The sequence below is a fragment of the Pinus tabuliformis genome, chromosome 5_2 (assembly GCF_031772625.1).
Source record: "Pinus tabuliformis cultivar Carrire ecotype Pingquan chromosome 5_2, CPIR1, whole genome shotgun sequence".
In the NCBI taxonomy this organism is placed as follows: Eukaryota; Viridiplantae; Streptophyta; class Pinopsida; order Pinales; family Pinaceae; genus Pinus; species Pinus tabuliformis.
In genome coordinates, this window is record NC_142306.1 from 1,044,118,238 (window position 1) to 1,044,145,282 (window position 27,045).

Here is a 27,045-nt window from a genome sequence, read left to right on the forward strand (position 1 = left end):
TGCTGTCCAACCCAGCCACAATAAGGAAAACCATTAAAGCAGCTCTTGTTTCTCATCATAATGGTATGGAAAACGTAATGCTTACAAAGAAATCATTAGAACAAGAAATCCATTTACAACAGGAATATCACAAGGCCTGTTTAGCTGAAGAAGAGTATTGGAGAATGAAATCTCAGAACCTCTGGCTCAAGCAGGGGATAGGAACACTGCTTATTTTCATAAACAAGCCCAGGCAAGGAAATGTTTCAATACTATCTCAGAAATTAAAGAGGAGGGAGATATACATAAGGATTTTGAGCATATAAAGAGAGTTGTGTTTACTCATTTCCAGAATCTATATAGTGAAGACAAGGACCCAAGTCACTATCCAGAGCTGTTAGTCAATATACCCTCTGTAATTTCTCAGTGAATGAATGAATCTCTCGAGGCCAAAGTCACCAAAGATGAGGTGAAAAAGGCGCTCTTCGACATGGATCCAGAAAAGGCCCCTGGGCCGGATGGTTTCTCTGCTAGATTCCTCCAAACGTACTGGCTGATTATTGAAAAAGATCTTCTCAAAAAGGTACAAAAATCCCAAAATATTCAGAAAATCGTAGGCAGTACCAATTTTGCATTTTTAGCACTCATACCCAAGGAAAAAGGTGCCAATAACTTCAACAGATTTCGGTCGATTTCTCTATGTAATACAGGGTACAAATTGATCACCAAAGTAATTGCAAACAGATTGAAGTTTATCCTCCCCAAAATAATTCCAGAGAATCAAGGAGGCTTCATCCATGGAAGGCAGATCGTGGAAAACTTTCTACTGGTCCAGGAAGCAATACACTCAAGTCTACTCTGAAAAGAGCAAGGTATGGTGATCAAACTTGATTTAGAAAATTCTTTTGATCGAGTCAATCATAGCTTCCTTTTGAATGTTATGTGTAAGCTAGGTTTTGGAACAAACTTCATTAATTGGATCCGGGTTTGCATCTCGGAGCCATGGATAGCTCCTCTTGTTAATGGAAGAGCCACAGACTTCTTTAAAGCCTCGAGAGGACTCAGGCAGGGGTGCCCTCTATCCCCCCTGTTCTTTGTCATCCAGACCTCAATGCTCAGCTTCATGCTAGATAAAATGTTGCAGGAACAAGAAATTAATGGTCTGCGCTTTGCAAGAGGAACCAAAAATATCAATCATGCTTTATTTGCAGATGACACATTGCTGTTAGGTCCTGCCTCTGTACCCTCTACCACAAAGTTTAAAGAGGTCCTGGATGAATTTAGTGAAGCTTCAGGCAGTGTTGTTAACAAGAGCAAGTGCCATATTTTCAGTTGGAACACTTTGCCTAGACTGCTATCTGCGATATCCAGATGTTTGGGCTTCGAAGCCTCCTCCTCCTGGTCGTCCTTTAAATACCTGGGCCTCCCAATATCTCAAAAGAGACCAACCAGCAAAGATTGGCTTCCACAGTTAGAAAAGTTCAAGGAAAAGATTCAAGCCTGGGGATATTCTTGGCTGAATGCTGCAGGCAAAACAGTCTTAATAAAATCTGTTCTCAACTGCTTGCCCCTATTCCAATTTGCAGGTCTCCTCGCTCCGGCAACGATACTAAACAAAATGGAGGAATACATAAGGAGGTTTTTTTGGAAGGGAGGGAAACAAAATGAAAAAAAGATCCCTCTTGTCAGCTGGGACATCATCTCCAAGCCGCTGTGGGAAGGTGGCCTAAATTTTAAGAATCTTCGTCAACAAAAATGTAGCAATGGCTGCAAAAATCGTGTGGAGGATCATCGCCCCCAATCCTGGCTGGGCTCAAAAGGTGCTCTGGAAAAAATATTTCAAAGGTTCAAGATCCAGATGTTTAGAAAATGTGATTCACCTACCTAATTCGACATTCCTCAAAATTTATGACAGAGCGCATCTCTAATCACCGCCCACTCCTACTGGATACCAGGAAACGGTAAAAAAATCAATATTTGGTCGGACATAATCATGAACAAAGAGCCAATAGAAGCCAGAGCCTCCATTAACTCGCTGCGCTGTTGGATGGACAAAGAAGGAATGAAATCTCTGTGGGATATTTCATGTTGGAAAAACTCGATCTGGGTAGGCTGGAAGCGATTAAATGTGTCGGACAACCTGAACTCTGAGTGGACCACACTGTTAGACGCCCTCCAAGGATTAGCTCCCACACAATCGAGGAAGAGAGACGAGATGGGTTGGGGGCCAAAAGCCAAAGGTTATGCAGTCACACAAGGGTATGCCAAATTGAATGAGAAACCTCACGTTCCTCTGAATCCAGCTCCATGGCAAGGCGTTTGGCACCAGCCCTCATGGCCCAAGGTCGATTTCTTTGCATGGGTCTACTGTCACAGGAAAATATTAACTTATGATAACCTGCAGAAAAAATGCTTCCATGGCCCTTCCATGTGTCCTCTTGTAATGAAAGCGTTGAGACAACAATCCATCTAATGCTAGATTGCAGCTTCTCCAGGCAAATTTGGTCCTATTTTACTCATGATCTAGACCCAAATTTCACTGTCCCTTGCTCCACTTCTGATCTTTTCGTTGAATGGTCAAACAGATTCCCAGGTCCTCCCTCTAAAAATCTGATTATCAAGGCAACATGGGTTGTCCTCCCAAAAATCATCTGTTGGCAATTATGGATAGAGCGCAACAAAGGAATATTTAGAAACACAAAACAGAGTCACAAAGTCCTAGAAACCAAGATAAAAAGCCACATAAAGGAATGCCTAATTGATATAAAAGACGACACCAACCTCAGACAGCAGGATATAGCATGGGGATCAACGCTAGAACTCCAATTTCAACCAGAAGTCAAAAAAGCCCTCATTATCAAAGAATGGCAAATAAGAAAACCCGAGAATGACTTTCAAGAGTGGCTTAAATCGCAAGCAAGGCACTTCCTATTCTTTGATGGAGCAGCAAAGGGAAATTCGGGCAAAGCTGGTGCAGGAGGTGTTGTCCTAAATCAATCCGGGGGAAAAATTCACTCCCACGCCTGGGGACAAGATTACACAACCAGCATTCAAGTTGAGGCCTTGGCCCTATTCCAAGGACTCAAGATCCTCAAAGAACTGGACATAAATGAAGCAATTGTCATAGGTGACTCTCAAGTCATTATAAATGCAATGGTTACCAACACCCCAGTACAGGACCTCAATCTAGCAAGACTGATTACCAGGATCAAAGGTATGGAAAACAGCTTCCAGGACTTGAAGTACTATCACCTATTGAGAATTCATAATAAAAAGGCGGACATCGAAGCCAATAAAGCTGTCCTTCTCTCTGCTGGGATCAAGCTGAAAGAGGATGAAGAATCCTCGGATCCCATTCCATAAATAGACTGCTGCCATGTTCTACTGTCTGTTATTAAACCAATTTGTTTGTATTTTCAAGTGGGGGAAAATCTCTGAAATGAATTCAGTGGGGGTCTATCCAAGGAAGAAAATTGTAAGCTTCAGCTACATCCTTAGCAAAGAAATGCAGCAGGACAAAGAAGCTCAAATTGTAACCAGATTTTGGCATTCTACCCAAAATTAATACAAAGCATCATAACCGTTCCTGTAAATATATATATATATATATATATATATATATATATATATATATATATAATATTTGAATTTTATATTATTTCATTTATAAAATTTATTTGGTAATTTATTTAATTAATTTAATTATTTAAGTTCAATCTGGATAAGATAAAGTCAATCAAGATTAAGTAATGGGGTGTCCATAACATTTTATTAAAAAATTTATTTGGTTATTAATTTATTTAATTCTTTTTAATATATTTAAACATTTAAATCCAATAGGGAAATATATAGTCCATCTAGGTCAAGTGAAAGGGTATTTTTTTTTTTTTGGAAATAATAAAAAAATATTAAATAGAATTAATAAATTATTTTTAATAGTTATTTAAAAAATTATTTTTAATTGTTAGTTAAAAATAAATAAATAATAATTTTGGATTAAGGTAGGGGTAAAGAACATAAAATAAAAAATTATACCAGAAGCCATCTAATAGATCTAGGGATGAAAATATTAATATATTATTGATAAGGTATTATTGACCTAGACATAGGAAGATCTCTATATAGCTATTAACGGTCACACCTAACTGTTTGGAAGATCTGCTCTCCCTATTTGACTGGCAGCTATGATCTGACTCCTCAACTTGTCCTCACGATGAACCACACTAATTGGTTCGAAAGGTGTCCACAAAAGTTTTCTTATGGATCACAGAAGCCTCAATTCAATAAATAAATTTTTGTAAATTAACAACACAAATCCCAACACTCTCCCAAACCTAACTTAACTTATATTGTTCTCCCCTAATTGTCAATTTGACATTTATAGATAACATTTCATTAATGAAACTAACTTGCATTTCTTTTTATTATTATTTTTATTTTTATTTCTTTATTAAAAACCTTCCTAAATTTATTGTTGAAACGAATTTCAATAAAATTTTAAATAAATTTAATAAAATTATTAATGTATTTTAAATAGATTTAATAAAATTATTCATGTTCATGTTGTTTGGTTCGTGTATATTTGGTTTCATATTTGGGCCAACGAATAAAATTCCGCGAACTTTAAATTCGATGAATTTGGCTCCCGGTGACTTTACTTGCTTGGACGATACGTTCAGTGGGACCAAGATTTGGTCACTGTTTTTAAGTCAACCCTAAGCAATGCAGGGCGTAACCAAGATTTGTCACCCATTTTCAAGTCAAGGGTGACTTTACTTGCTTGGACGATACGTTCAGTGGAACCAAGATTTGGTCACTGTTTTTAAGTCAACCCTAAGCAATGCAGGGTGTAACCAAGATTTGGCACCCATTTTCAAGTCAACGCTAAGCAATGTAGAAGGGCAGAAATATGATTTCATGATTTTGAAACGATAAGAGGACGACTATTCCTAATTAAAATGAAATAAATATATAGTCTTCCTAAATAAAATGAAACAAATATATAGTCTTCCTATTAGCACGAATGAAGAAAGATGTCGAGATCAAAAAAAACACATCCTAATAACCTACATGATCGTTGGACCACATGTTACCATTAATGAAGTCAAACTTCTACATGTGATCGTTGGACCACATCCTAATAACTTACATGATCGTTGGACCACATCTTACAATTAATGAAGTCATTCCCCGCTCTATCTGACGGTCCAGATTGCGAACCCTTGCGAAATGTGGGAATGCGCATCCAGGTCTGAAGCCGGAGTGGCGGCGAACATAGTGAGTGGCACATGGGTCACACAAAAAAAAACCATATAAGTAGGAGCGAACACTTCAAAGTTTCTGGCGATTATCACTCATCAAAGCTCATAGACTGATTAGTGCAAGCTGCATATAGCATGGAGTCTGAAGGATTAATTGCCATGGATGGCTCTGTCGATCTCAAAGGCAGGCCCGTTCTCAGGTCCAAAACTGGAAGATGGAAGGCTTGTTCCTTCATCGTTGGTAAGATTTATATGCAATGCAGTGGTCTGTTTCACTTACATGCTTTTTGCTCATCACTAAATAAATACCTATCATGAGGCTTCTTTGATTGATTCCTTGGTCGCAATTTGTAACGAGTGACATTTCTCGTTAGGAATTAGAAATTGGTGATTCACTTTTGTTGGTGAAGTAGAAATGCTAAGGATTGACGGATGATGTTGTTTAAACATGACAGCCTATGAGGTCTTTGAGAGGATGGCTTACTATGGGATTGCCTCCAATTTGGTGATTTACCTAACAACTAGGCTGCATGAAGGAACTGTGAGCTCGTCATCGAATGTCTCTAACTGGTCTGGTACAGTTTGGATCACCCCTGTCATCGGCGCATATATTGCAGACACTCACTGGGGACGCTATTGGAATACTGGTCTGCAGTTCGTCTCTCTGCTTTCTTCCATAGTTTCCCTTCACTAAAGACTTCCGGTTTTCGTTTGATTAATTAAGTGTTTTAGATTTCATAGATACTGAATCTCCAAATTTATTATTTCATAAAAAATAATCACTCTGGTTGAATTGGTTATATGGAAAACCTTTGCTGTATAATTACATAAATTGCAAGCAAACACTCTGAGCACTTTCAATGAAATTTATAGAAAGAATTGCCAGTTTCATGTGGGCTTTTGTTGTACTTGATGCAGGGAATGATATTATTGACTTTAGCCGTCTCATTGCGATTTCTGAGACCCCCAGAGTGCAACTCGGCGTCCACCACATGTGAGAAAGCTTCGAGTTATGAAGTTGGAATTTTCTATTTTGCTTTGTACATTCTTGCTGTGGGCACCGGCGGTACAAAGCCCAACATTTCCACCATCGGTGCAGATCAGTTTGATGAATTTGATCCCAAGGAGAAGCTTCAGAAGGCCTCTTTCTTCAATTGGTGGATATTCAGTGTGTTTCTGGGGATGCTGTTTGCAGATAGTTTTCTGATATATATCCAGGACCGTGTGGGATTCTCTGTGGGTTATGCTATTCCCACGGCCGGATTGATCATATCTTTCGTCCTATTCTTAATAGGCACTCCATTTTACAGACACAAACCTCAGAATGGGAATCCATTCAATCGTATGGCGCAGGTAATTGTTGCAGCAGTTCGTAAATGGAAAGTGAAGGTACCTTCGGATCCCGACCAATTTTATGAGGTTGACCCCAAAGAGTATGTTGTTAAAGGAAGGTTCCCCATTTCTCATACCCAGACATTGAGGTGAGTTTAGCCAACTTTAATTTCCATTTTCAGCTTGAATTACTTTCTGCAAGCCATGATCACTAGTAGATAAAGCCCTACAGTGGGTTAGAGAAGAAATGGTTTTTTTATTTTTATTTGTTATAATTAGGTTGAATTTAAGTCAAAATGTTCCTATTCTTTTATTCACAAGTAAGAAGAATGGAAAATGTTATTATTATATATATTGAAAATTATTTTTATTATTATGAATGATTTTTCGGGATGATATTAATTTAGTGCATATAGAGAGATTTTTAAGCTTTGTTTATGGAGAGTTCACATACAGAAAATTTTTTGGATGCTTTTGAGGTTAGGCATTGCTAATTTAACTCAAGGTTAAAACTTTCAAGTTAATTTAGTTAAATTTTTACCTCCATATAATAGTCACTCAATATCCTTGAACCACATAAAAAAATCAATTATATTTTTATAAAATAAAATTGATAATAAACTCCATTTAAATTTTATAATTTTTATAAAATAAATATAATAATTTATTGTAGGTTGATAATTTTTATAAAATAAATATAATAATTTATTTTATGTTGATAATTTTAATCAATTATATTTACATATAAAATGTAATATTGCATAATTACAATTATTTTGACCGAATAAATTTTTATATTAATTATTATTATTTTTTTAAATAAATTTTATAATTTCAAATAATTATATAAATATCATATTACATTATATAATTATTTTAATAATAGATAAAAAGTTTTATATTAATTCACATTTCAATTTTATAATATAAATTGTATGAACATAATATAATTATTGTATAAAATTTTTTTCTTAAATTTTTATTCATATTATTATAATAATGATATCAAAACAAAGACAAGAGGGCATGGTTAAACTATTGTGAAATCAACAAGAATAATACATTGTAAAACATTAATAACATTAAAAATATTGTTACTTCTAAGTTCAAAGAAAAAATGTGGTGTGATAAAGATTTAGTGGCTAAAAGAAAATTAAGTTATTATAAGAAGGTCATCAACCCCACCCTAGAAGATCAAAAGTATCTCTCTATTTTAACCAAGTCAGAGAAGAAAATTAATATAGCGAAGATTAGAATGAATTCTCATGAGTTCCATAGTGAAACAGGTAGTTGAGCAGTTCCTAAAACACCATGATGGAAAGATCTGCCATCTCTGTCAGAATAGGAACATCTAGAATGAAAATTACTTCCTCTTAGAGTGGGCTGTGTACAACCACATTAATCTCAGTTTCATAATCTTTGTTGCAATACTGACCTTCCTGGCCTTTTACCATGATGTCAAAATTATAGTGAGCTCTTGAGCCTTCTCTCCAAGCTTTTTGAGCATAGTAATAAATCTTAAATCAAACTAAATAATTTGTTTCTTTAGGTCCAATAGACTAAAATTTGGTCTCAGGGGAGGTTAACCATCATCATCATCATATAAATTTTTTTATAATAATAATAAAATTTAAATATTTGTAATATTAAAAAAATTCAAATATATAATTTTTTTAAATATGTAATTTGTGTTATTGGAAATTTACTATAAAAAAAATAATTGAATATTCAATAATATTTTTGACAATCAGAAAATTTAATAATATTACATTGAAATATATAAAAATGATAATATAATAATATTACATTGATTTAATACATTTTGAGTAGGCCTAATAGTTAAGAGCATGTGTTTTTTTTTAAGAATTCAAATATCAAAGTATATATGTTTTCGTGACTTGGCAGTCAAATAGGTCCCTTATCCCACAAACAAAAAAGTCTTATAAACCAATTTGATGTCTAACCATGACCTTAAAATTGGATAATAATAATAATAATAATAATAATAATAAATGATTAACAAACTTAAAAATAAATTGTTAAACATTTTATCAACTTGATATTACAAGTCAAGTTATATACAAAGGTATTCTTTTATGTATGGTTTATATTATAGATATAAAAAACAATTAACTGAATTTATGAAAAGAATAATAGTTTTAAATATGGTATAAATAAAAGAATTTCATATAGGTTTACAGATTTACTCATTAAAAAAAAAAATTGTTATTTTACGTTTACAGGTTTTTGGACAAAGCCGCAACAAAGGATGGCTCGTCTAGTCGATGGAAGTTGTGCTCAGTAACTCAAGTAGAAGAAACCAAGCTTATGATCAGATTACTCCCAATTTGGGTTTCTCTATTCATACCAAGCACCATGATTGCCCATATATCCACACTATTCATAAAGCAAGGAACAACACTAGATAGGCATATGGGTCATCACTTTGAGATCCCTGCAGGCTCCCTCACAACATTTTTCGCATTGTCAATGTTGCTGACTGTTATAATTTATGACAGAGTACTAGTAAAGATTTTTAGAAGATTCACAGGAAATCCTGGAGGCATCACAATCCTACAAAGGATTGGTATTGGCCTCTTCATCCACATGATAACCATGGCAGTGGCATCCATAACAGATGTAAAAAGGATTAGTTTTGTGAAAGCACATGGTCTTGAAGACAAAGCAAAAGCAATATCCCCCCTCACAGTTTTCATTTTGCTTCCTCAGTTTGTGTTGGGAGGTATGGCAGAAGCCTTCATTGAAGTGGGAAGGATAGAATTCTTTTATGATCAAGCCCCTGAGAGCATGCAAAGCATAGGGACTGCACTTTATGCTAGTACTCTAGGGTTCGGAGGGTTTCTCGCTACTTTTATGTTGAAAGGTACAACTAGGGTTAGTGGACGGAAGGGGCACACCAGCTGGATTCTAAACAATCTGAATGCATCCCGTATTTACTACTATTATGCCTTCATGGCTATTCTCAGTTTGATCAATATTATTTTCTTCCTAATCGTTTCCCGGTTTTATGTGTATAAGAGAGAAACCAACGAGGCATTTAGCAAACACGGCCATGTCCATCCATCTCAACTCCCCAACAGATACATTGATCCATCAAGGGAAATAGAAATGCCACTCGCTGGATGACGTGGATCTCTGAAATAACCTCATTTGACAATAACCCTCTATGGATGGGATTGTATATATGTTCTTGTTTATTTGAAGTTGGTAATTGCAAATGGTAATGGTTCTTATGTGAGGTTTGTAATTCAAGTGGTTTACTTGTAAAATAGCAATGTGAGTTGCAAATTTTCCTGAAATAATGTAATTTGACTTTTTATAGATTGTTTAAAGTGGAGCAACTATGGTGTACTAAAATTGAATTGAATTTAATATATATTTTTGTAATTTCAATTTTATCATAATTTTTCATTTAATTATATAAGTTAAATGTAATTTTATTTTAAAATTATCTTAGAAGTATTTTTTCAATTTCTTATGGTATGTAAATTAATTTTTATTGATTTTTTAATATAATTTTATGCAATTTAAATTTAAATTAAAATACAATTAAATTTCATATTATAGTATTTTTAATTAATTATTATTTGTTTTATTTAATTGCATTGGTATGATTCAATGATAGTATAATTAACCTTTTTTATATTTATTTTTGTATTTTTAATTAATTATTATTTTATTTAAATTTAATTTTTAATTGATTGTTATAAATAATGAAATATATGATTGATAAGTTAGAAGAGTGTTTAGAGGATGCAAGTTGTGTTGCTTCCAAGCTTACTAGTACGGTCATAACTATTTTCTTTTATGCTAATCATATTGATCTTTTGACAAGGAACCATTATTATGCTAACAATATTGATCTTTTGACAAGGAACCATTACAAAACTAAAGTCACCATAATTAAATCCAAAATAATTACTTATGATACCTTCATTTATGACAACATCTTCTTGGATGATGTTCCTTCATATAAATATTTGAGAATGGACATCCATCATAAGCTCAATTCGAATTGTAACATTGAGAAAAAGATGTCTGAAAGTTGGAAATCTTACTATGAATTTGAATTAACAATTGTAAGTTCACAAATCTTAGGATTTGGGATAAAAAGAAGCTCATCTTTGAGACTTTTGTCACTCCTTTTAATTTATATGGATGTGAGGTTTGGGGGTGCAGTATATCTAGAGAGTCATGGAAGAAGATTGAGCAAATCCCAAAATAGTTTATAGCCTACAACCTCAACATTAAAGGAAATACTCCCTACCCTATCTTCTTAATTCAAGCAAGTGTTTCCACATTGAAACCATGACTATGACTATGTATCTTATTTATAAGAAGAATTTATACAACATAGATGCCAAGATGTTTCCTAAAATTGCTTCTAATTCTAACCAAAAGCCCCACCTTTAACTCAAATTAGGGTGGCATTAGGATGTTGAATCTTGCTAGACCATTGGGGAATAAAGGAGGAGATAATCTTGCAAATTCAGATAATATTAAAAGTATCATTACTTCCAAATATAGTGAGAAATTTTGGGGAAACAAAGAGTTGGAAGGAAAAATGAAACTACAATATTATAAGGAGGTGATCTGATCTGATCGGATCCAAGCCAGTCGTCCTTCTGGCTAGGGTGTGGCCTCTGCTGCGCTGCCCTTGTGGCGGCTGGCATCAAACCGGATGGAGTCTCAGGGCCAAGATCCGCCCTCCGGTCCTGCCATAGATGCATTTAACCAGCTCCTGGCAAGTCTGCCTCCGAAAAAAAGAAATGATGCCTCCAAATTCCTCAAGAAACTAGATGAAATTCCAGAGATCTCTTTGCCTCCGGAGGCCCCCATGCAAGTAGCTTTGTCGCTGGCGGATCAGGGACTTATTGGCCAATTCATGGGACTTTGGCCCTCCGCGAAAACTAAAGAGCAATGGGTTAACAGGAACTGGGCGCCCCTGATCAGTCAAAGTGTTACCTCTTACTTTCTAGGGCGAGGGTATTTTCTTTTCGAATTTACCTCCAAAGAGGACAAAGACCTGATCTTTCGAAATGGACCGTACTTCATGGGTCCTCAGGGTCTCTACCTGAACAAATGGAGCCCGGATTTTGACCCAGCGGTAGATGTTCCCAAGGCTGTTCCAGTATGGGTTCATCTCCCAAATCTGCCGGTTCACTATTGGAATTGGGACTCCTTAAAACACATTGGCAACTCCCTAGGGAAATTCATAGATCGGGCAAGAAACAAGGATCAGTATGATTGTGCCAGGATCTGTGTGGAGGAAGATCTAGAGGAGGGTTTACCAGAAGCAATCAAAATCAAAGTCGGCAGCTAGTCCCATGTGCAGATCTTGGATTATGAACAGCTGCCATTCAAATGCAAGAAATGCCACATGTATGGGCACTTTGCCAGAAACTGCCCCACTAACCTAGAGCCAGAGAAAGGAAATGAAGAGGGATGGAACCAAGTAAGACGAGCTAGACCGAACCACAAGGGACAGAAACAAGGCAGACCATCCGGCAAAGGCAATTTTCAGGTTAATGCCCAGAGGTCCCCTACCAAAAAGGTGCAAGAAAACAAATTTGACCTTTTAAGCCAACCGACAGAAGACACTCCAAAGGTAGAGATCCAAAAGCCAGAATCCTCAAGGAAAATCACACCTCCAGCTTCCCCCAAAGAAGTTGAAAACCCAAAAGACACGGTCCCAGAGGACGAAGAAGAAGCTCCCTCGGCCTCACAAAAAGGAACAAGTCCCGAAGATCCAAAAGGCATGATCATAGAAGATGAAGAAGAAGAGCAGGAAACAGAAGAATCAGAAGAGGAAGGAGAAATAGGGGAATCCCACACCCCGGTAAGAAGATCAACAAGAGGCCGGAAAACAGACAGGGAAAAAAGGGAGCAGGATACTTACAAAGAAAAACTCCAGGGCAGTCAGCCAACCCCGGAGAAAATGCTAGCTTCAAAGCCAAAGATATTGAAAAATCCGCCCCAAGGCTCCAAGGGAGCCCACCTGAAGCATAAATAATGAAGGTCATCTCCTGGAACTACAGAGGGATGGGGAGAAAAATTAAAGAAGAAGCCATCAGAAGTCTAATCAGGGCAGAAACCCATGACCCACTTCTCGTGCAAGAGACAAAGCTGGAAGACATAGCCTTCCTTCAAACAAGCAAGAAAGTCTGGAATAAAAGCGAAGCAAGAGCAATCTCCGCCCGGGGCGCCTCAGGAGGAATAGGTACTCTTTGGAATATCAATAAATTTACAGTTCTACTCGAGGCCAAGAATACCCATTGGTTGATGCTGAAAATGCAAAACCTGGATACTAAGCAAACATTCTGCCTCTTCAACATTTACTCTCGACTCAACATTTGGGAAAAAAAACACTGCTGGGACTCTATAAGATAGCAAGCAGATTTGACAGACCTAGAAAATGTAATAATTGCTGGCGATCTCAATCTTACCCTACACCCATCAGAAAAAAGGGGAGCCAACATAGTTAGAGATCCGGCTAGAGAATGGGTGGAGGACATAGTGCAAGACTGGGATTTGCTGGACATCAAACCCTCTTTAGGTAAGTACTCTTGGTCTAATAAAAGAGTGGGCGCTGGCCACATTGCTGCCAGGTTAGATAGGTTTATCATTCAAAGTTCCTTTCTGCTGCTAGGATTAGAGCCTAGAATGTATATTCTTGCCAGCAACATCTCTGATCATAAGCCCATAAAGTTAGACCTATTAGCTCATCATGATCTGGGCCCCATCCCATTTAGGTTCAGCCCTCTTTGGGTAAAGGAGAAGGATTTCATGCAAACAGTCAAGGAATGTTGGAACCAACTAGTCAAAGGATCGCCATTCTATATTTGGGAGGAAAAACTCAGAAGGGTGAAAAGAGCCCTAAAAAGATGGGCCAAAACGCTGTCCAACCCAGCCACAATAAGGAAAACCATTAAAGCAGCTCTTGTTTCTCATTATAATGGTATGGAAAACACAATGCTTACAAAGGACTCATTAGAACAAGAAATCCATTTACAACAGCAATATCACAAGGCCTGTTTAGCTGAAGAAGAGTATTGGAGAATGAAATCTCGGAACCTATGGCTCAAAGCAGGGGATAGGAACACTGCTTATTTTCATAAGCAAGCCCGGGCAAGGAAATGTTTCAATACTATCTCAGAAATTAAAGAGGAGGGAGATATCCATAAGGATTTTGAGCATATAAAGAGAGCTGCATTTACTCATTTCCAGAATCTATATAGTGAAGACAAGGACCCAAGTCACTATCCGGAGCTGTTAGTTAATATACCCTCTGTAATTTCTCAGCGAATGAATGAATCTCTGGAGGCCAAAGTCACTAAAGATGAGGTGAAAAAGGCGCTCTTCGACATGGATCCGGATAAGGCCCCTGGGCCGGATGGTTTCTCTGCTAGATTCCTCCAAACGTGCTGGCTGATTATTGAAAAAGATCTTCTCAAAATGGTACAAAAATCCCAAAATATTCAGAAAATCGGAGGTAGTACCAATTCTGCGTTTTTAGCACTCATACCCAAGGAAAAAGGTGCCAATAACTTCAACAGATTTTGGCCGATTTCTCTATGTAATACAGGGTACAAATTGATCACCAAAGTAATTGCAAACAGATTGAAGTTTATCCGCCCCAAAATAATTCCAGAGAATCAAGGAGGCTTAATCCATGGAAGGCAGATCGTGGACAACTTTCTACTGGTCCAGGAAGCAATACACTCAAGTCTACTCCGAAAAGAGCAAGGTATGGTGATCAAACTTGATTTAGCAAATGCTTTTGATCGAGTCAATCATAGCTTCCTTTTGAATGTTATGTGTAAACTAGGTTTTGGAACAAACTTCATTAATTAGATCCGGGCTTGCATCTCGGAGCCATGGATAGCTCCTCTTGTTAATGGAAGAGCCATAGACTTCTTTAAAGCCTCGAGCGAACTCAGGCAGGGGTGCCCTCTATCCCCCTTGCTCTTTGTCATCCAGACCTCAGCCCTCAGCTTCCTGCTAGATAAAAAGTTGCAGGAACAAGAAATTAATGGTCTGCACATTGCAAGAGGAACCAAAAATATCAATCATGCTTTATTTGCAGATGACACATTGCTGTTAGGTCTTGCCTCTGTACCCTCTGCCACAAAGTTTAAAGAGGTCCTAGATGAATTTAGTGAAGCTTCAGGCAGTGTTGTTAACAAGATCAAATGCCATATTTTCAGTTGGAACACTTCACCTAGACTGCTATCTGCCATATCCAGATGTTTGGGCTTCGAAGCCTCCTCCTCTTGGTCGTCCTTTAAATACCCAGGCCTCCCAATATCTCAAAAGAGACCAACCAGCAAAGATTGGCTTCCACAGTTAGAAACGTTCAAGGCAAAGATTCAAGCGTGGGGATATTCCTGGCTGAATGCTACAGGCAAAACAGTCTTAATAAAATCTGTTCTCAACAGCTTGCCCCTATTCCAATTTGCAGGTCTCCTCGCTCCGGCAACCATACTAAACAAAATAGAGGAATACATAAGGAGGTTTTTTTGGAAGGGAGGGAAACAAAATGAAAAAAAGATCCCTCTTGTCAGCTGGGACATCATCTCCAAGCCGCTGTGGGAAGGTGGCCTAAATTTTAAGAATCTTCGTCAACAAAAATGTAGCAATGGCTGCAAAAATTGTGTGGAGGATCATCGCCCCCAATCCTGGCTGGGCTCAAAAGGTGCTCTGGAAAAAATATTTCAGAGGTTCAAGATCCAAATGCTTAGAAAATTTGATTCACTTGCCTAATTCGACATTCCTCAAAATTTATGATAGAGCCGCATCTCTAATCACCGCCCACTCCTACTGGATACCAGGCAACGGTAAAAAAATCAATATTTGGTCAGACAACATCATGAACAAAGAGCCAATAGAAGCCAGAGCCTCCATTAACTTGCTGCGTTGTTGGATGGACAGAGAAGGAATGAAATCTCTTTGGGATATTTCATGTTGGAACAACTCAATCTGGGCAGGTTGGAAACGATTAAACGTGCCGGACAACCTGAACTCTGAGTGGACCACGCTGTTAGACACCCTCCAAGGATTGGCTCCCACGCAATCGAGGAAGAGAGACGAGATGGGTTGGGGGCCAAAAGCCAAAGGTTATGCAGTTGCACAAGGTTATGCCAAATTGAACGAGAAAGCTCACGTTCCTCCGAATCCAGCTCCATGGCAAGGCATTTGGCACCAGCCCTCATGGCCCAAGGTCGATTTCTTTGCCTAGGTCTACTGTCACGGGAAAATATTAACTTATGATAACCTGCAGAAAAAAGGCTTCCACGGCCCTTCCATGTGTCCTTTGTGTAATGAAAGCGTTGAGACAACAATCCATCTAATGCTAGATTGCAGCTTCTCCAGGCAGATTTGGTCCTATTTTACTCATGATATGGACCCAAATTTCACTGTCCCTTGCTCCACTTCTGATCTTTTCGCTGAATGGTCAAACAGATTCCCAGGTCCTCCCCCTAAAAATCTGATTATCAAGGCAACATGGGTTGTCCTCCCAAAAATCATCTGTTGGCAATTATGGATAGAGCGCAACAAAAGAATATTTAGAAACACAAAACAGAGTCACAAAGTCCTGGAAACCAAGATAAAAAGCCACATAAAGGAATGCTTGATTGATATAAAAGACGACACCAACCTCAGACAGCAGGATATAGCATGGGGATCAACGCTAAAACTCCAATTTCAGCTAGCAGTAAAAAAAGCCCTCATTATCAAAGAATGACAAATAAGAAAACCTGAGAATGACTTTCAAGAGTGTCTTAAATCGCAAGCAAGGCACTTCCTATTCTTTGATGGAGCAACAAAGGGAAATCCGAGCAAAGCTGGTGCAGGAGGTGTTTTCCTAAATCAATCCGGCGAAAAAATTCACTCCTACGCCTGGGACTAGATTACAAAACCAGTGTTCAAGCTGAGGCCTTGGCCCTATTCCAAGGACTCAAGATCCTCAAAGAACTGGACATAAATGAAGCAATTGTCATAGGTGACTCTCAAGTCATTATAAATGCAATGGTTACCAACACCCCAGTATAGGACCTCAATCTAGCAAGGCTGATTACCAGGATCAAAGGTATGGAAAACAGCTTCGAGGACTTGAAGTACTATCACCTGTTGAGAATTCATAATAAAAAGGCGGACATCGAAGCCAATAAAGCTGTCCTTCTCTCTGCTGGGATCAAGCTGAAAGAGGATGAAGAATCATGGGATCCCATTCCATAAATAGACTGCTCCCATGTTCTACTATTTGTTACTAAACCAATTTGTTTGTATTTTCAAGTGGGGGAAAATCTCCGAAATGAATTCAGTGGGGGTCTATCCAAGGAAGAAAATTGTAAGCTTCAGCTACATCCTTAGCAAAGAAATGCAGCAGGACAAAGAAGCTCAAATTGTAACCAGATTTTGGCATTCTGCCCAAGATTAATACAAAGCATCATAACCGTTCCTGTAATATAATATATATATATATATATATATATTGAATTTTATACTATCTCATTTATAAAATTTATTTGGTAATTTATTTAATTAATTTAATTATTTAAGTTCAATCTAGATAAGATAAAGTCAATCAAGATTAAGTAAAGGGGTATCCATAATATTTTATTAAAAAAATTATTTGGTTATTAATTTATTTAATTCTTTTTAATATATTTAAACATTTAAATCCAATAGGGAAATATATAGTCCATCTAGGTCAAGTGAAAGGGTAATTTAATTTTTTTTTTGGAAATAATAAAAAATTATTAAATAGAATTAATAAATTATTTTTAATAGTTAGTTAAAAAATTATTTTTAATTGTTAGTTAAACAAAAATTTTAAATTGTTAGTTAAAAATAAATAAATAAATAAATAAATAATAATTTTGGATTAAGGTACGGTAAAGAACATAAAATCAAAAATTATACCAGAAGCCATCTAATAGATCTAGGGATGAAAATATTAAGATATTATTGATAAGGTATTATTGACCTAGACATAGGAAGATCTCTATATAGCTGTTAATGGTCACACCTAGCCGTTTGGAAGATCTGCTCTCCCTATTTAACTCGCAGCTATGATGTGACTCCTCAACTTGTCCTGACGATGAACCACACTAGTTGGTTCGAAAGGCGTCCACAAAAGTTTTCTACATGTGTACCGCTGAAACTCTTCTTAAAAATATTATGGATCACAGAAGCCTCAATTCAATAAATAGATTTTTGTAAATTAACAACACAAATCTCAACACTCTCCCAAACCTAACTTAACTTATGTTGTTCTCCCCTCATTGTCAAGTTTGACATTTATAGATAACATTTCATTAATGCAAGTAACTTGCATTTCTTTTTATTATTATTATTATTTTTATTTCTTTATTAAAAATCTTACTAAATTTATTGTTGAAACGAATTTCAATAAAATTTTAAATAAATTTAATAAAATTATTAACGTATTTTAAATAGATTTAATAAAATTATTCATGTTCATGTTGTTTGGTTCATGTATATTTGGTTTCATATTTGGGGCAACGAATAAAATTCCGCGAACTTTAAATTTGATCCATTTGGTTCCGGGTGACTTTACTTGCTTGGACGATACGTTCAGTGGGACCAAGATTTGGTCACTGTTTTTAAGTCAACCCTAAGCAATGCAGGGCGTAACCAAGATTTGGCACCCATTTTCAAGTCAAGGGTGACTTTACTTGCTTGGACGATACGTTCAGTGGGACCAAGATTTGGTCACCGTTTTTAAGTCAACCCTAAGCAATGCAGGGCGTAACCCATTTTCACCCATTTTCAAGTCAACGCTAAGCAATGTAGAAGGGCAGAAATCTGATTTCATGATTTTGAAACGATAAGAGGACGACTATTCCTAATTAAAATGAAATAATATATATATATATATATATATATATACTCTTCCTAAATAAAATGAAACAAATATATAGTCTTCCTATTAGCACGAATCAAGAAAGATGTCGAGATCAAACTTGTACGTGTGATCGTTGGACCACATCCTAATAACCTACATGATCGTTGGACCACATCTTACCATTAATGAAGTCAAACTTCTACATGTGATCGTTGGACCACATCCTAATAACTTACATGATCGTTGGACCACATCTTACAATTAATGAAGTCATTGCCCGCTCTATCTGACGGTACAGATTGCGAACCCTTGCGAAATGTGGGAATGCGCATCCAGGTCTGAAGCCGGAGTGGCGGCGAACATAGTGAGTGGCACATGGGTCACACAAAAAAAAACCATATAAGTAGGAGCGAACACTTCAAAGTTTCTGGCGATTATCACTGATCAAAGCTCATAGACTGATTAGTGCAAGCTGCATATAGCATGGAGTCTGAAGGATTAATTGCCATGGATGGCTCTGTCGATCTCAAAGGCAGGCCCGTTCTCAGGTCCAAAACTGGAAGATGGAAGGCTTGTTCCTTCATCGTTGGTAAGATTTATATGCAATGCAGTGGTCTGTTTCACTTACATGCTTTTTGCTCATCAATAAATAAATACCTATCATTAGGCTTCTTTGATTGATTCCTTCGTCGCAATTTGTAACGAGTGACATTTCTCGTTAGGAATTAGAAATTGGTGATTCACTTTTGTTGGTGAAGTAGAAATGGTAAGGATTGACGGATGATGTTGTTTAAACATGACAGCCTATGAGGTCTTTGAGAGGATGGCTTACTATGGGATTGCCTCCAATTTGGTGATTTACCTAACAACTAAGCTGCATGAAGGAACTGTGAGCTCGTCATCGAATGTCTCTAACTGGTCTGGTACAGTTTGGATCACCCCTGTCATCGGCGCATATATTGCAGACACTCACTGGGGACGCTATTGGACATTCACAGTGTTTTCACTTGTTTATATACTGGTCTGCAGTTCGTCTCTCTGCTTTCTTCCATAGTTTCCCTTGACTAAAGACTTCCGGTTTTCGTTTGATTAATTAAGTGTTTTAGATTTCATAGATACTGAATCTCCAAATTTATTATTTCATAAAAAATAATCACTCTGGTTGAATTGGTTATATGGAAAACCTTTGCTGTATAATTACATAAATTGCAAGCAAACACTCTGAGCACTTTCAATGAAATTTATAGAAAGAATTGCCAGTTTCATGTGGGCTTTTGTTGTACTTGATGCAGGGAATGATATTATTGACTTTAGCCGTCTCATTGCGATCTCTGAGACCCCCAGAGTGCAACTCGGCGTCCACCACATGTGAGAAAGCTTCGAGTTTTGAAGTTGGAATTTTCTATTTTGCTTTGTACATTCTTGCTGTGGGCACCGGCGGTACAAAGCCCAACATTTCCACCATCGGTGCAGATCAGTTTGATGAATTTGATCCCAAGGAGAAGCTTCAGAAGGCCTCTTTCTTCAATTGGTGGATATTCAGTGTGTTTCTGGGGATGCTGTTTGCAGATAGTTTTCTGATATATATCCAGGACCGTGTGGGATTCTCTGTGGGTTATGCTATTCCCACGGCCGGATTGATCATATCTTTCGTCCTATTCTTAATAGGCACTCCATTTTACAGACACAAACCTCAGAATGGGAATCCATTCAATCGTATGGCGCAGGTAATTGTTGCAGCAGTTCGTAAATGGAAAGTGAAGGTACCTTCGGATCCCGACCAATTTTATGAGGTTGACCCCAAAGAGTATGTTGTTAAAGGAAGGTTCCCCATTTCTCATACCCAGACATTGAGGTGATTTTAGCCAACTTTAATTTTCATTTGCAGCTTGAATTACTTTCTGCAAGCCATGATCACTAGTAGATAAAGCCCTACAGTGGGTTAGAGAAGAAATGGTTTTTTTATTTTTATTTTTTATAATTAGGTTGAATTTAAGTCAAAATGTTCCTATTCTTTTATTCACAAGTAAGAAGAATGGAAAATGTTATTATTATATATATTGAAATTATTTTTTATTATTATGAATGATTTTTCGGGATGATATTAATTTAGTGCATATAGAGAGATTTTTAAGCTTTGTTTATGGAGAGGTCACATACAGTTAAATTTTTTGGATGCTTTTGAGGTTAGGCATTGCTAATTTAATTCAAGGTTAAAACTTTTTTTGGATGCTTTTGAGGTTAGGCATTGCTAATTTAATTCAAGGTTAAAACTTTCAAGTTAATCTAGTTAAATTTTCCCCCTATACAGTGGTCACTCAATATCCTTGAACCACATTAAAAAAATCAATTATTTTTTTATAAAATAAAATTGATAATAAACTCCATTTAAATTTTATAATTTTTATAAAATAAATATAATAATTTATTGTAGGTTGATAATTTTTATAAAATAAATATAATAATTTATTTTATGTTGATAATTTTAATCAGTTATATTTACATATAAAATGTAATATTGCATAATTACAATTATTTTGACCGAATGAATTTTTATATTAATTATTATTATTTTTTTAAATAAATATTATAATTTCAAATAATTATATAAATATCATATTACATTATATAATTATTTTAATAATAGATAAAAAGTTTTATATTAATTCACATTTAAATTTTATAATATAAATTGTATGAACATAATTATATTGTATAATTTTTTTTTCTTAAATTTTTATTTATATTATTATAATAATGATATCAAAACAAAGACAGGAGGGTCTGGTTAAACTATTGTGAAATCAACAAGAATGATGCATTGTAAAACATTGAAAAATGTGGTGTGAGAAAGATTTAGTGGCTAAAAGAAAATTAAGTTATTATAAGAAGGTCATCAACCCCACCCTAGAAGATCAAAATTATCTCTCTATTTTAGCCAGGTCAAAGAAGAAAATTAATATAGCAAAGATTAGAACGAATTCTCATGAGTTCCATAGTGAAACAGCAGTTCCTAAAACACCATGGATGGAAAGATCTGCCATCTCTGTCAGAATAGGAACATCGAGAATGAAAACTACTTCCTCTTAGAGTGCGCGGCGTACAACCACATTACATCTCAGTTTCATAATCTTTGTTGCAATACTGACCTTCCTAGCCTTTTACGATGTCAAAATTATAGTGAGCTCTTGAGGGTTCTCTCCAAGCTTTTTGAGCATAGTAATAAATCTTAAATCAAACTAAATAATTTGTTTCTTTAGGTCCAATAGACTAAAATTTGGTCTCACGGGAGGTTAACCATCATCATCATCATATAAATTTTTATAATAATAATAAAATTTAAAATTTAAATATTTGTAATATTAAAAAATTTCAAATATATAATTTTTTTAAATATGTAATTGGTGTTATTGGAAATTTACTATAAAAAAAAATAATTGAATATTAATAATTGACAATCAGAAAATAATAATATTACATTATATAAAAATGATAATATAATAATATTACATTGATTTAATACATTTTGAGTGGGCCTAATAGTTAAGAGCATGTGTTTTTTTTTAAGAAGTCAAATATGAGAGAGTACGAAGTATATATGTTTTAGTGACTTGGCAGTCAAATAGGTCCCTTATCCCACAAACAAAAAAGTCTTATAAACCAATTTGATGTCTAACCATAACCTTAAAATTGGATAATAATAATAATGATAATGATAATAATAATAATAATAAATGATTAACAAACTTAAAAATAAATTGTTAAACATTTTATCAACTTGATATTACAAGTCAAGTTATATACAAAAGTATTCTTTTATGAATGGTTTATATTATAGATATAAAAAACAATTAACTGAATTTATGAAAAGAATAATAGTTTTAAATATGGTATAAATAAAAGAATTTCATATAGGTTTACAGATTTACTCATTAAAAAAAAAAAATTGTTCTTTTACGTTTACAGGTTTTTGGACAAAGCCGCAACAAAGGATGGCTCGTCTAGTCGATGGAAGTTGTGCTCAGTAACTCAAGTAGAAGAAACCAAGCTTATGATCAGATTACTCCCAATTTGGGTTTCTCTATTCATACCAAGCACCATGATTGCCCATATATCCACACTATTCATAAAGCAAGGAACAACACTAGATAGGCATATGGGCCATCACTTTGAGATCCCTGCAGGCTCCCTCACAACATTTTTCGCATTGTCAATGTTGCTGACTGTTATAATTTATGACAGAGTACTAGTAAAGATTTTTAGAAGATTCACAGGAAATCCTAGAGGCATCACAATCCTACAAAGGATTGGTATTGGCCTCTTCATCCACATGATAACCATGGCAGTGGCATCCATAACAGATGTAAAAAGGATTAGTTTTGTGAAAGCACATGGTCTTGAAGACAAAGCAAAAGCAATATCCCCCCTCACAGTTTTCATTTTGCTTCCTCAGTTTGTGTTGGGAGGTATGGCAGAAGCCTTCATTGAAGTGGGAAAGATAGAATTCTTTTATGATCAAGCCCCTGAGAGCATGCAAAGCACAGGGACTGCACTTTATGCTAGTACTCTAGGGTTCGGAGGGTTTCTCGCTACTTTTATGTTGAAAGGTACAACTAGGGTTAGTGGACGGAAGGGGCACACCAGCTGGATTCTAAACAATCTGAATGCATCTCGTATTTACTACTATTATGCCTTCATAGCTATTCTCAGTTTGATCAATATTATTTTCTTCCTAATCGTTTCCCGGTTTTATGTGTATAAGAGAGAAACCAACGAGGCATTTAGCAAACGCGGCCATGTCCATCCAATTACAGGAACAATGGGAAGCCCTATGGATCTCAACTCCCCAACAGATGACATTGATCCATCAAGGGAAATAGAAATGCCATTTGCTGGATGACGTGGATCTCTGAAATAACCTCATTGAACAATAACCCTCTATGGATGGGATTGCATATATGTTCTTGTTTATTTGAAGTTGGTAATTGCAAATGGTAATGGTTATTATGTGAGGTTTGTAATTCAAGTGGTTTACTTGTAAAATAGCAATGTGAGTTGCAAATTTTCCTGAAATAATGTAATTTGACTTTTTATATATTGTTAAAAGTGGAGCAACTATGCTGTACTAAAATTGAATTGAATTTAATATATATTTTTGTAATTTCAATTTTATCATAATTTTTCATTTAATTATATAAGTTAAATGTAATTTTATTTTAAAATTATCTTTTATATTAGAAGTATTTTTTCAATTTCTTATGGTATGTAAATTAATTTTTATTGATTTTTTAATATAATTTTATGCAATTTAAATTTAAATTTAAATACAAATAAATTTCATATTATAGTATTTTTAATTAATTATTATTTGTCTTATTTAATTGCATTGGTATGATTTAATGATAGTATAATTAACTTTTTTTATATTTATTTTTGTATTTTTAATTAATTATTATTTTATTTAAATTTAGTTTTTAATTGATTGTTATAAATAATGAAATATATGATTGATAAGTTGGAAGAGTGTTTAGAGGATGCAAGTTGTGTTGCTTCCAAGCTTACTAGTACGGTCATAACTATTTTCTTTTATGCTAATCATATTGATCTTTTGACAAGGAACCATTACAAAACTAAAGTCACCATAATTAAATCCAAAATAATTACTTATGATACCTTCATTTATGACAACATCTTCTTGGATGATGTTCCTTCATCTAAATATTTGATAATGGACATCCATCATAAGCTCAATTCGAATTGTAACATTGAGAAAAAGATCTCTGAAAGTTGGAAATCTTACTATGAATTTGAATTAACAATTGTAAGTTCACAAAGCTTAGGATTTGGGATAAAAAGAAGCTCATCTTTGAGACTCTTGTCACTCCTTTTAATTTATATGGATGTGAGGTTTGGGGGTGCAGTATATCTAGAGAGTCATGGAGGAAGATTGAGCAAATCTCAAAATAGTTTATAACCTACAACCTCAACATTAAAGGAAATACTCCCTACCGTATCTTCTTAATTCAAGCAAGTGTTTCCACATTGAAACCATGACTATGACTATGTATCTTATTTATAAGAAGAATTTATACAACATAGATGCCAAGATGTTTCCTAAAATTGCTTCTAATTCTAACCAAAAGCCCCACCTTTAACTCAAATTAGGGTGGCATTAGGATGTTGAATCTTGCTAGACCATTGGGGAATAAAGGAGGAGATAATCTTGCAAATTCAGATAATATTAAAAGTATCATTACTTCCAAATTTAGTGAGAAATTTTGGGGAAACAAAGAGTTGGAAGGAAAAATGAAACTACAATATTATAAGGAGGTGATCAACTCCAATCTTGAAAACCAAAATTATCTCTCTATCTTGACTAATGTTAAAAAGAAAATCAACATTGTCAATATTAAAACTAATTCTCATGAGCTCCATAATGAAATTGGGCATTGATCAATTCCCAAAACACCATGAGGCGAAAGAGTTTGTCACTTGACAATCCTAGGAGGGTTGAAGATGAAAAGTGCTTTCTATATATTTCTATATTATATTCACATTCAATTTAGTTTTGAAAATATTTGTCACACTATCAACCTTTTTGGACATTTTAAGTCAATGAAACTATGATTTCCATATTATACCCATATTCAATTTAGTTTTCCAAGTATCTGTCACATAACCAACCTTATTGACCTTTTAACTCAACATAATGATGGTGATCTTGGAGCACTTCTCTCACTTCCTTTTTAGCATATAAATACAATGTTAAAGAATTCTATTTAATATGTTAGCTTCTTAATATCTAGTAGATCACATATATCTTATTACATGTATTTTGTTATTTTTTTGTTGTGAGTATAAAAACAATTATTTTATTTTATTTTATTTTTTTATTTTTTTTAATTTTTTTTAATTTTTAATTTTTAATTTTTTATTTATTTATTATATATATATATATATATATTAGATAGATAGATATATATATATATATATATATATATATATATATATATATATATATATATATATATATATATATATATATATATATATATATATATATATATATATATATATATATATATATATATATGTTTGTCTTCGTAAATTTTTTAATAATCACTTAACCCTAAAAAATATATCTATGCTTTATATTACTTTAAAAAGGTAATTATTTATCACAAAAAATCATTTTTTTACTATTTTCGTGAATTGTGAGGAGCTCATTTCTCTTTTTCTTTTCCTTAAGGCAAGAAATTACTCTTACCTACACCAGTAGGAGAAAATTAGAATTCCACATAAGAGACTAATTATTTTATTAATTAAATAATAATAATAATAAATAGACTAAAATTATGATTTAACTCCCATTATTGAATAACCATCATCTTTATCTTATTAGATTATTTACTATGATATTAAAGCATACTTTCATTCTTAAGCAGTGTTTTTAAAACCGGAACCGGTGACCGAACCGGTCCACCTAGCTAACCGGTTTACCGACCGGAACCGGTCTAACCGGGACTGGTTTGGTCTAAACGAACCGGTTTTTAAAAAATACATTAAATAATTAATTTTTAATGAAACAAAACTATTTTTAAGATGTAAAACCATGATTCCAAGCCAATAGAGACAAAATATGCAAAGTTTTCTCATTTATATACCATGCAAAGGTGAATATATCAAAATGGCACCGAGTGCAATACATATCATCGACAAAATAGCAAAATACATAAGAAATGAGGCTCTAAATGGCCTATAAAGTCCAAAAACAATGCTGCAAGCTATGAGGCCATTGGCCTACTACAAGTCTACAGTGTACACATGATCAATCATCAAGTCCATCACCACTACTAGACACAGGATCATCATCAGGAGCTACATAGACATCATCTGGTTCAGAGTCTGAGGATGCCTCTGCCTCATCTGCAACATCAGTATCAATGCCACCAATGAAAATAGAAGTGGACCTAGTGGAAGCACGAGTTTGTCGACCTGCACGACTAGTGCCTTCCATTGGTTCCTTGCCTTTCCTTGATGCCGCTACTGATCCTGGTTCTGATGCCGCCACATAATCTGCCTCATCCTCCGCTAAAGCCATGTCGATATCAAAATCAGCCTCAAACACAGGATCTTCAGTCTCCTCCACCCATTCTGATGTTGGATCAATATCGTCCAACACAATGGGATCTAGATCAGGTGATTTGCTCATCATTTGGTTCCTCCTCAGTCGAAGGTTGTATTGCACAAAAACAAGATCATTTAACCGTTTTTGTTCCAAACGGTTTCTCTTCTTCGTGTGTATGCGCTCAAAAACAGACCAATTGCGCTCACAACCTGAAGCACTGCAAGTTTGACTGAGGACTCTAATTGCAAACCTTTGCAATTGAGGACACTGGCCACCAAATGACTCCCACCAATGTGCTGCAAAGAAAAAGACAATAATTAGTAACTTAGTTTATAATTTGAATTGTAAAGAACGTAAACAATTTTAACTTGAAATGAAAAACAAAATGGAAATTGGAATTGCTTACCTGGTTGGTCCACATCTCTTGCCATCTTTGCCAAGTTTTTGCCAAA

General features: G+C 35.1%; 2 protein-coding genes across 2 annotated transcripts; both read left to right on the forward strand.

Moving 5' to 3' along the window:
• The first annotated feature begins 5,375 nt into the window (after window positions 1-5,375).
• Window positions 5,376-9,794, forward strand: LOC149162814 (protein NRT1/ PTR FAMILY 5.2-like). Its single transcript, XM_089435802.1, has 4 exons — window positions 5,376-5,481; window positions 5,696-5,919; window positions 6,159-6,721; window positions 8,816-9,794. The coding sequence occupies exons 1-4, from the start codon at window positions 5,376-5,378 to the stop codon at window positions 9,717-9,719; spliced, it is 1,797 nt and encodes a 598-aa protein (XP_089291928.1). The 3' UTR covers window positions 9,720-9,794.
• A 9,482-nt stretch (window positions 9,795-19,276) lies between these two features.
• On the forward strand, window positions 19,277-23,575 carry LOC149162815 (protein NRT1/ PTR FAMILY 5.2-like). Its single transcript, XM_089435803.1, has 3 exons — window positions 19,277-19,486; window positions 19,758-20,320; window positions 22,432-23,575. Exons 1-3 carry the CDS (start codon window positions 19,289-19,291, stop codon window positions 23,363-23,365), a joined length of 1,695 nt encoding a protein of 564 aa, XP_089291929.1. The 5' UTR covers window positions 19,277-19,288; the 3' UTR covers window positions 23,366-23,575.
• Window positions 23,576-27,045: the final 3,470 nt, after the last annotated feature.